This window comes from Urtica dioica, chromosome 3 (genome assembly GCF_054948205.1).
Source record: "Urtica dioica subsp. dioica isolate 48M chromosome 3, U.dioica_male_clone48M_v1_H2, whole genome shotgun sequence".
Lineage (NCBI taxonomy): Eukaryota > Viridiplantae > Streptophyta > Magnoliopsida > Rosales > Urticaceae > Urtica > Urtica dioica.
In genome coordinates this window covers 31,507,597-31,519,295 of record NC_142758.1, presented here as the reverse complement: position 1 = coordinate 31,519,295, position 11,699 = coordinate 31,507,597, and the positions used below count along the sequence as shown (strand labels likewise).

Below are 11,699 nucleotides of genomic sequence, written 5' to 3'. Positions count from 1 at the left end.
TTCTTTAATATTTTGCTTATGGTTAGTGAGATAGCAACTACGGGAGGTCGCCTGGTTACCTCTTATCTCACCTATCCCTTCAGGCGTGGGAAACCGGATACATTAGTGGTAGGTAGAGGGGACGGCCCTCATCCGAAGTATCCATGGTCGTCCCAGGATGATGTTATAAGGGGAGAGGCACTCCAAAACCTGGAATTCGACTATTTTATTTATCCCGTTGGTCTTTACGGGCAGCTTGATGGTTCCTATTGATGGAGTGGTTGACCTGTTGAAGCCTGTTAATTGGGTCTACTCCTTCTCGATCTCAGATTCTTCGATACCCATTCTTTTGAGGGTATCTATGAAAATAAGATCTACGGAGCTTCCTCCGTCGATTAGGACTCGGGCAACTTCGCAGTTGGACACGTCAATTGTTACTACGAGCGCGTCGTCATGCTGGTCTGCTGCTCTAGTGGCTTCTCTTTCGGAGAATAAGATTTGAACATCCTGTTCTTCTCCGATCTTAACGGTCTTATTCGTCAGCTGACGCTGATGAGCTTTTATCGAGTAGATTGAGCTTTTGCAAAACTTCGACCCGCCCATTATGAAGTCGACTCGGTGTTTTGCCACGGTCGGCGGGGATTCCGGTTCCCCTTCTTCGATGGGCCTGGATCTTTTTGGCGAAGGATTGCCTCTGCCGCGGTTGTTAAAGACCTTCTTTTTTTGCGGGGGACCCAGGTTGATGTTCTTCAATTCCCCTTTTGCGTATTTTTGGCTAGCACTTTGCGCATGGTTTCGCAATTTATTGTTGCATGGCCGGTGGCCTGATGGAAGTCGCAGAACGCGTTCGGGTCCCTAGTCCAATTTTTTTCCTGGGGGCCTCCCTACTTGCTCTCTTCTCCTATGTTGAAAGCAAAACCTAGAGGGGCGTGCTGCTTCCTGGCCTGTGGTCCGACCTCCTGGGGGTTGGGCCTCCAGGGATTGCTCCCAGCGCTTACAGGTCGCACCCATGTGTTAGCGTAGGGTTTCTTTTCGGCCGCGCGCTGTTTTGCCAAGAAGGAGAAATCCTCCTCGGCCTTAGCATAGTTTGCAGCTTTGTGGATCGTGTCTTCCAGTGATAGGGGCCGGTTCACAGTCATCTCCAATTTGAACCTCGATTCGTGCCACAGACCGTTCCTTAGAGAGATTATGGCGGATTCGGGGTCGACGTTGGATATTTTTGAGACGACGTCCTTATAGCGGATCATATAATCTTTCAAGGACTCACTTTCTTTCTACTGAACCCCCCATAGGTCCGCTATCGTGAGCTCGTCTTTGACGAACATCGAATAATGTTTTAGGAAAGCTGCCGACAGTTTGGCGAAACTGTCGATAGAGTTTGGCTCGAGCCTGGAGAACCACTCTAAAGCTGCTCCAAAAAAGCTTTCAGCGAACAGCTGGCAGTATCCTGCCTCTTGTTCTCTCTCTGTCAGCATAGCTCGTCCCATCGCGATCCTGAAAGACAGGATATAAGCTTTCGGGTTCAAGGTCCCGTTATACCGCGAGAGTCGAACTTTCCCAACGTCTCCAATAAAGACATCGGTGATGTTTTTTGCGAAAGGGGTCATTCCTGTTTCGGCGACAAGTCGGTCTATCTCGGGGGCCGAACTGGTCGCACTGTGGAATTTTGAACGGACAGCCTTTAGTTCGGCTGTTACCGACTCCTTGAACCTTTCGAACTCGGTCGTGCTGGGTTCGCCCTCTTGAAAGCGGCGAAGTCCCGTGTGCACTGGCGTGACCATAGTGACTTCGCCCTAATTAGTTTGCGTCTGGTTTTGCCCGCCAAAATACTAGGGGTGAACATCTGGAAAGTTGTTGCAGGACGAGGTCCGAAGTCTGTCGGGAAGGATCCTGGAGGTGCTCCCGCTGGCGGGGGCGGGCGCAGTCCCTCCGAATCAATCGTGGCTTCTATGGTGACCTCTTCTGTACCCCCACCGAGCTGTGAGCTCGAACCTGGGGGCTCGTCCATACCCTGAGAGACCTGGATCCCAGTGAAGTCCAGACAGACTCCAGGGGGAAGACTCTAGGGCGGTCACTTCGCCGGGTTCCGGCTGTTGACCTGGATTATTTTGAGGGGTCAAGAGGGAATCCAGCCGGGCGCTGAGGCTCCGGTTGGTTTCTTCTTGACTTTCTATTTTTTTGTTCAGCATATCCAGGATTGCCCTGATCCCCGGAGGGATTTCCTCTCCCGATTCATAGTGAGTTGGGGTGGAAGACATGATATTACTTTTCTGGCAAATTTGCTCCTTTCGAGGTTAGCCTTTCAGAGATTTCCCACAGACGGCGCCAAATTGTAGATGTCGATTTCAACAATCTCAAATTATAATATGGTATATATATTTGATTTATTATAAATATGAGTTTCAGAAGACGTCGTATAAGAAGCAAAGGAAATTTAAAAGAAAAGGACAAAAAACGAATATAAATGCTCAAAGCTTTTATTAATAATCGAAGAAATTACAAATCAGAAGATGGTGGAATGCCGGAGTCAACAAGGACGAACTCGGGGAAATAGAGAAATAAGAGATCGAAAGTAAGAATATCAGCTTGCGTGTACGGAATTTGACATATCGGCTTCTATTTACAGTAGAGGCTGGTTTGTTGAAGTGGACACGTGTTCGTCAGTTCGGTTTTGCCACGTCGCTGATCGAAGTTATCTCAGATCCGGTCTTTGCGGCGGAGTCTTCTATCTGACCGTGACCGATTCCTCTCGTTGGGTCAACTCGGGTGGCTCGTCCTTCCTGTGGCGAACTGGGCTCCTTATTGGGCTTGGGTCGAGCTTCAAGAGTCGAGTTGGGTCCAGATATATCCTTGAGAGCCAGACTGGGTCTACTGTTGGGCTTTGGTCGAACCTAAGCCCAAGTTAAATGGTTTTTATTATTTTTAGAAAATTGATTTTTGACCCCCACAACTATCTCCTTCAGATCAAAATTACAATCGATCTTCTTGCGACAATTGGTGAAAAAATAAAAAAAAATGATGTGCATGTAGATGCGATCTTTGAAGGTCTAGGGCCTGAGTATAACTTGTTTGTCACGTCTATTGAGACAAGGAAAGAGATCTACAATGTCGCTGAAGTTGAGGCTCTACTACTCAGCCAGGAACGAAGGATCACGAAGCAGAACAAAGATCTTCACTCAGCAACTCAACAGATGGCAAATCTTGCCTCCACAGACAATGCTCAAGGAAAAGCTCGCTCAAACTCATCTTCACCAGCCTTCTTCAACAACACCAGAGGTCGTGGACGCAATGGTTGAGGTCGTGGACGTGGCTGGAACTCAAACAATCGTCCTCAATGCCAATTGTGTGGTCATACAGGACACCTTGCACCACAATGCTGGCATCGGTTTGATCAAAGCTTTGGAGGACCGACTCAAGCATTTTCTCAAACAAATGGCATGCAGAATGGTGCTGGTCGAGGAACCGTGCCACAGGCTTACTATGGTCAAGTCCAGCCATCAACAACACCTGGTGATGCTGTTACCACTGCGTCCTCAGCTCAAATGTATTAGAATTACTTGGCTCATGCTACACCTGAAATGGTGTATGATCCTACCTGGTATCCTGATTCCGGTGCCACTGCACACATGACCAAGACATGTCCAGTCTTGGCAACCACACGGCTTACACAGGGTCAGACAAAGTGGTAGTGGGTAATGGAACTGCACTCCCTATCTCTTTTACTGGTCAATCTAGTTTACAGTCCTTGAATTATAATAAGGTGCTAAGACTAGATAATATTATACATGTTCCAATGATCAAAAGAACTTACTCAGTGTTTCTCATTTCACAAGTGACAATTCTGTGTTCTTTGAATTTCATCCAAATGTGTGCCATGTTAAGGATCGAGTCACCAGGCAAGTTCTTCTTGAAGGCCAGCTCAAGAATGGACTCTACACACTACCAACCCGTGGAGTCAAGCCTCTTCAAGTTCAATCCTCATCTACAAGAGTTTACGGTGCCCACTCTGAGCCAGCTACAGCAATGCCAACTACAGACTCACAACAAGCCACTACTGAGTCTAACACTCTCTCATTGTGGCACGAGAGACTTGGCCACCCGGCTGTCTCTATTGTAAAATATGTACTATGTAGATGTAATAAACTAACTCAAAAGATCAATAAAGATGAGTCCTTGTTATGTGAAGCTTGTTGTAAAGGAAAAATACACAACCTTCCATATCCCAGCTCGACTACCACTCATTACACACCTCTTGAGCTAGTTCACTCAGATTTGTGGGTCCCTGCACCAATGGAGTCTTTAAATGGTTATCGTTACTATATCCATTTCATTGATTATCATTCCAGGTTTACTTGGATCTCCTACTTCGTGCAAACAATTACATTAAAAATACATTGTTATACATTAAAAATAGGGTCTTTTAGCTATATAGTCATTTGACTTATAGCGTTTTGTATAATAGCTAACCTTTTGTTAATTTTCTGTAAATAGCCACCTCAACTTATTTATGGCACTCAAAAAGATAAAAAAAAAACCCAAAATAGGCGGGAATGTTTTTAGGTATTTTTATCTTTTTAGTGCTGTAAATAAGTTGAGCTGGTTATTTACAAAAAAATTGGCTATCTAGCAATTCTTAGACTTTCGGTGGCTTATTTGACTAATTTTGGAAACCCAATATTTGCTCATGAAATTCTATGGAAAAGAGGCAACTACCTTTTGAAGGTAATCATTCTCCTATAAATAGAGCCCTCATTCTCATTTTTTTCTTATCCCACAATTTTAGAGATTAAGAGCTTCTCTCTCTAGTTTGTGGCCGCCCCTCTCCCTCTCTCTCTCTAGCTCCTTTCATTTTTGTTTGGGCACCTAGGTCCACATTTGACCTAGCGTTTATTTTAGCTCTTCGACTCTAAGACTTGTTCTTGAGTCGTCGTGTTTAAAAGTGCCCACACACTTATTCCTTCTTACCTCGAGTGATTTATGTGATAGAAACTTTTGTGGTTACTCGAGTTCCCGAAGAACGAAGAAAGACGAGCTGCGTGGGGAGACGAGCGTTTCAACCTCCACAAGCTTCTCAACGATCAAGCTTCATAAAGGTTAGTAAACGTGTAATCGCTCTTTGATAGTTTTTAATAATAACATGTGCTTGCTCTTTGTCTAGGTTAGTAAAATCGTTTTACTTGTTTAAAAGAAAATTTTTATTTTCCGCCGCTTGCTAGAAGCGTTAAATCTTTTCTTAACCCTAGATAAATTCCAACAAAGAATCGATCAACTAGTCGACGCAACGAGAGATCACAAAGTTTTAAGTTTTATGGATGCTTACTTGGGATATAACCAAATCCCCCATGTATGCCCCCGACCAAGATAACATTGGATTTATTACATAGCGAGGTCTATATTGTTATAAAGTAATGTCCTTTGGAATAAAAATGCAGGGGCAATATACCAAAGATTGGTTAATACATTTTCATTGATTTACTCGGAGTCACAATGGAAGCATACACTAATGACCTACTAGTAAAAATTCAAAAAATTAGTGAACATACTAAGGATTTTAAAAGATCCTTCAAATTAAATCCTTCGACAATTTTGCATGAAAGTTAGTCATTTGAAATGTACTATTGGTGTCTTTGTAGGAAAAATCCTAGGTTTCATCATCCACGAAAGAGGAATAGAAGTGAATCCTCATAAAATCATAGCTTTGCTAGATATGAGGCCACCGCTGATCATCAAGGAAGTACAAAAGGTCACGAGATGTATTGCAGTACTCAGTGTTGTCGGTCGTTTTCGGAAAACCCGAGACGCCAAGAAGACACGCCGTTTAAAGGGCCGATGGTCAGGCCGGAGGTTCTGAAGAACGGCAAGCCTTCTGTCACGAGTCGACTGGCAAGTCCTCGTGCCAAATCCTCATGCCCCTCGAGTCGAGCCTCGAGTCGTTCTCCTCGAGTCGAGCCTCAGGTCGTTCCTCGAGTTGAGCCTCGAGTTGTTCTCCTCGAGTCGAGCCTCGAGTCGAGCCTCGAGTCGCTCCTCGAGTCGAGCCTCGAGTCGTTCTCCTCGAGTCGTCCTCCTCGAGTCGAGCCTCGAGTCGTCCTCCTTGAGTCGAGCCTCGAGTCGTCCTCCTCGAGTCGAGCCTCGAGTCGTCCTCCTCGAGTCAAGCCTCGAGTCGTCCTTCTCGAGTCGAGCCTCGAGTTACTCCTCAGATCGAGTCACTCTCGTCAAGTAGAAACCTTCATATTTCACGTGGCAAGAATGGTATTCGAAGACCCCAAAAGGCACACAAGAGTCCGGCAAGACGAGCCATTCGCCGCGCGCGCAGCACGCTGCACCGGCCAGCCATGCAGCAAGCCGCGCGCCGCGCCAGGAAGGCAGGCCGCGTGCCGCGCTAGGAAGGCAGGCCGCGTGCCGCGCCACGACGCGCCCGCGCCACGCGCTCCATGCGCCGCGCATCCTGGGCCGCGTCCAGTGGCCTGCGCGCCGCGTCCGGTGACCTGCGCGCCGCGCGCCGCGCGTTGTGCGCCGTGTTTTGTGCGCCGTGCGCGTCATGCGCCTCCAGTTGGCGGCGCGCGCACCCCTAGTCCCACATGGACGAAAAAGAAGCCTTAGAAGGCCCTCAAACACCTATAAATACCCCCTCTCATTGAGGGAAAGCCATCCCAATCATTCTCAAGGAACTTGAGACTTCTCTTTGCTTCTCTAGATGCCATCCTTGGCCTGAAGCGGATTCTCCTCGATTTCTCGTTCTCAGAGGTTCCGAAGCACTCACGGGGACTTCCCGGACGTTGCTCCCTCTGACCGAACGCCCCCCGGTGCTCTAGCACGCCCCTAGGGTTCTCGACTAGAGTCCCCATGCGCGTCTAACACGCTAGACGCGCACGCGATCTCTGAAGTTCTGAGACGCCGCCGAGGACTCCTCTGCGCCTCGTCTCCTTCGTCGAGTACGCTTCTCCACCAAGGCTCTGCGCCTCATACTGCGTTACATACGCCTGAACTACGTTCTGACCTGATCCCACACACGGGTACGTAGGCAGCCGACACACAAGGCACGGTCACGCCTCCTCCTCACCCCCTACTTCTCTCGAGAGGCGGGTTGATCGGAGAAAACCTAGCTCGAGACTTTCGAGTTCACACTCTTGGCTCGGGTGCGATCACTTGGTCCGGCCTTGGATCGAACCGCTCGAGGTTTTCAATAGTTGTTCATTTTCGTGCGACAACATTTTGGCGCTAGAAGGAGGGGACTTCCCGACATGTTCAGCCCGAAATGCCTTCTGTTCATCTTCTTCTTTTCTTCTACGAACTCAACCTTCTCGAACTTGAGAAAATATGAGTAGTCAACCACCCGTACGTTCTGAGGGCGTTAACAACCCCGATAACGTCACTGGGACAAAAAAATATTTCTTGCGCTCTCACGCGCATGGTGACGAAGAGTCGCTCCACGAAGAGAGCTCGACCCGCCCACCATCTCTATCTCCAGACAGCAGGGACGACCGCATCAAGGAGTTGGAGGAGAATATCCGCCAACTAAAGGCGAAGAACGCGAGGTACCACAGCCGACTGGCTGCGAAGCAACGCGCGCATAACACAATGACCCCCAACGGGGATCCTGAGAACCTCAACGAGGAAAGCCACGACCGCGACCCTGATTATGAGGGTACTGGCAATTCAGAGGATATCGAGACTTCTCTCACGAAGGACGGGGAACACCCCGTCATGTTTGAAGCCGGTCCTTCGAATTCCCTACCCCGGACAGGCGACGCGCCAGCTGCTCCTCAAGAGGGAAATTCCTGACGTTCGGCCCTCGACCAACTAGGTCAAAGGGAGAATGTTACGGAGAGTTAGGGCACGCGGAGAGTGCGCCGTCGCAGACGAAGCCTGCGCCCCCGTACGACGAGCCCTGATCTTAGGGACCATCTCACTGCTCGACGCATCGAGCGTGGCGATGACCTAAGAGAGCGACTAAGCTCTCGGCCAAACATCCCCGTAGCAGCCCCAACTAACGGGAACTGCCGCACGGGTCAAGGGTCAAACGAAAGACGACAGGCGACTCCTCCCAAACAGGGAGTTACTCCGACTACCGGTCTCGATGTGATCACAATGATCCACAATCTTCGAAATGAAATACGAGATCTCCGAGAATACGGAATAGGCGGAAGTGCCTATGGGGTCGTCGAGGAGAATCCATCGCGTTTCACGGCCCAGATACTGGCCGAGGTATGGACGGGAAATTTCAAACTCCCGAACCTTGCTCCATATGATGGAAAAGCGGATCCCGCTTACCATATCCAGCACTGTGAAACCTGGATGACGATGCAGGGTGTCACCCCCGGCGCCATGTGCCAAGCTTTTAGCCTTACCCTCGCCGGACCCGGCCTCGAGTGGATATCCGATCGTTCAAAGACCTGAAAGACATGTTCCTAGCACGCTTCGCTACATCTATGGTCCAAAAGAAGACCAAGATGTACCTGTGGTCAATCAGGCAAGAGAATGGCGAGTCTCTTAGAAGATACCTCGCCCGATTCACCGAAGAATCGAATAAGGTCGACCGCTTTGACGACAAAGACGCAATCATTGCCATCATTGAAGGCTTGCGCACAAGTGACTTCCTTATGTCCATCGTCGGCCGTGTCCCTTCTACCATGGCCGAGTTAATGACTCGAGCCAAGACCTTCATGGGAGTCGAAGATTACCTCGATGGCCGCAAGGACAATAATCAAAGCCCTCACCACCGAGACGAGCCTAGCAACGAGCAAGGCAACTCCCGCAAAAGACGAAACAGAGGGGGTCAGACTTCTAATAGCCGACCTCCGATGCCCCAAAAGCCTCGACTTGCGGGAGACTTTAAGGGATACTCGTCGTTCACGCTGTTGAACACGCCGCCAGAGCGGATCCTGGCTTTGGCACGTGACAAATTCACTCCCCCGACTCCAATGAGCAAAGATCCCGCGACTCGCGATCCATCTAAATATTGCGAGTTCCATCAGGAATACGGTCACTTGACCTCCGAATGCTACAGTCTTAAACGGCAGATCGAGGCATTGATCCAACGTGGTGAGTTGAAAGAGTTTGTGTTGCGCGTGATCAGCGCTGTGGGCCCCACCACAAACAGACCACAGTCTGGCAAAGGAGGAGGAACAGCCGCTTCTGCCGACCGAACCGCGGCTACGGCCAACGCCAATCCACAACTCCACGTGGTGACCACCATATTGGGAGGTCCACAAGATGGAGATTCAGCCCGACAACGGAAGAAATTCCTTAGGACCGTGGCTCAAGAAGACGCTGCTATGCACGTCAACCTTACGTATGAAGAACCTCCGTCCGTGCCTCACGAGACGATGTACTTCACCAACGAAGAGGCCAAGCGAGTTGTGCATCCGCACAATGACGCGATAGTGCTCAAAGCCCAAGTGGCTAATAACTTGGTGAAAAGAGTTCTCATCGACAACGGTAGTGCGGCCGACATAATTTTCAAGTCCACCTTAGAGCGCATGAAGCTCGGGGGGATACGCCCAACTCCGACCCAAACGCCTCTATTCGGGTTCACTGGGGAGAGAGTCATGACCAAAGGCATCATCAATTTGCCGGTCACCTTCGGAACTCCCGGAGGCATTAAAGTTGTCCACATGGTCCCATTCCTAGTGGTCGATCAGGAGTCGCCATATAATGTCATCATTGGGCGACCCACGCTGAACCGACTAAGGGCTATTACTTCTACATACCACCTACTGGTGAAGTTCCCTACCAAGGATGGAATCGGCATCATGGCTGGAGATCAATCCCAAGCAAGAATATGCTACATCCAAGTAATCGATGGAAAAACCGCTAGCAAGACGGTTAACACGATTTCCCAGCTTAGAGATAGCGTCGAGTCGACCAAGGTCCTCCGCGAAATCCACGATGACATCTGCATGACACCCAAGCGCAAGGTGCCGACGTCCTCATCCCAAACAGGGAGGGACCCCACAAAGTCTGCAAAGTCATACATGACGGGACATACTACACGGACGAGACACCGATCCGTCGCCTGTGGAATGCGGAACACTTGAGGAAGTACTACCATTAGCCAAGAAGACACGCCGTTCAAAGGGCCGATGGTCAGGCCGGAGGTTCTGAAGAACGGCAAGCCTTCTGTCACGCGTCGACTGGCAAGTCCTCATGCCAAATCCTCATGCCCCTCGAGTCGAGCCTCGAGTCGTTCTCCTCGAGTCGAGTCTCGAGTCATTCCTCGAGTTGAGCCTCGAGTCGTTCTCCTCGAGTCGAGCCTCGAGTTGTTCCTCGAGTCGAGCCTCGAGTCGCTCCTCGAGTCGAGCCTCGAGTCGTTCTCCTCGAGTCGAGCCTCGAGTCGTCCTCCTTGAGTCGAGCCTCGAGTCGTCCTCCTCGAGTCGAGCCTCGAGTCGTCCTCTTCGAGTCGAGCCTTGAGTCGTCCTCCTCGAGTCGAGCCTCGAGTCGTCCTCCTCGAGTCGAGTCTCGAGTCGTCCTCCTCGAGTCGAGTCTCGAGTCGTCCTCCTCGAGTCGAGCCTCGAGTTGCTCCTCAGATCGAGTCACTCTCGTCAAGTAGAAACCTTCATATTTCACGTGGCAAGAATGGTATTCGAAGACCCCTAAAGGCCCACAAGAGTCCGGCAAGACGAGCTATTCGCCGCCTGCGCCGGCCAGGAAGGCAGCGCGCCGCGCCAGGCAGGCCGCACGCCGCGCCACGCGCTCCATACGCCGCGCCACGCGCTCCATGCGCCGCGCATCCCGCGCCGCGCGCTTCATGCGCCGCGCATCCTGCGCCGCGTCCAGTGGCCTGCGCGCCGTGCCCGGTGACCTACGCGCCGCGCGTTTTGCGCCGCGTTTTGTGTACCGCGCGCGCCATGCGCCTCCAGTTTGCGGCGCGCGCGCCCCTAGTCCCACATGGACGAAAAAGAAGCCTTCTAAGGCCCTCAAACACCTATAAATACCCCCTCTCATTGAGGGGAAAGCCATCCCAATCATTCTCAAGGAACTTGAGACTTCTCTCTGCTTCTCTTGATGCCATCCTTGGCCTGAAGCAGATTCTCCTCGATTTCTCGTTCTCAGAGGTTCCAAAGCACTCACGGGGATTTACCGGACGTTGCTCCCTCTGACCGAACGCCCCCCGGTGCTCAAGCACGCCCCTAGGGTTCTCGACTAGAGTCCCCCTGCGCGTCTAACACGCTAGACGCGCACGCGATCTCCGAAGTTCTGAGACGCCGCCGAGGACTCCTCTGCGCCTCGTCTCCTTCGTCGAGTACGCTTCTCCACCAAGGCTCCGTGCCTCATACTGCGTTACATACGCCTGAACTATGTTCTGACCTGATCCCACACACGGGTACGTAGGCAGCCGACACACAAGGCACGGTCACTCCTCCTCCTCATCCCCTACCTCTCCCAAGAGGCGGGTTGATCGGAGAAAACCTAGCTCGAGACTTTCGAGTTCACACTCTTGGCCCGGGTGCGATCACTTGGTCCGGCCTTGGATCGAACCGCCCGAGGTTTTCAATAGTTGTTCATTTTCGTGCGACAACACTCAGTCGGTTCATATCCCGATTAGTAGATTGGAGAATCCCTTCTTCGACTCCTTGAGAGGATTGAATGAATTCGAGTGGACTGAGCAATGCAACAAGTGTTGGTGGATCGAGCGCGCATCGGACACGAACGATCGCTCCGACGCGCCTCTTTTGAGATGATTCCACCATATAACCATATTAATGCGGAAAAAATAATTA

The 11,699-nt window shown here is 50.6% G+C and overlaps 1 protein-coding gene across 1 annotated transcript; it reads right to left on the bottom strand.

The window, feature by feature from the left end:
* Window positions 1-288: 288 nt before the first annotated feature.
* On the bottom strand, window positions 289-1,226 carry LOC149402562 (uncharacterized). The gene is made up of 2 exons (XM_089608435.1): window positions 899-1,226; window positions 289-803 (listed from the first exon to the last, which is right to left on the bottom strand). Exons 1-2 carry the CDS (start codon window positions 1,224-1,226, stop codon window positions 289-291), a joined length of 843 nt encoding a protein of 280 aa, XP_089464561.1.
* Between the last annotated feature and the right edge of the window lie 10,473 nt (window positions 1,227-11,699).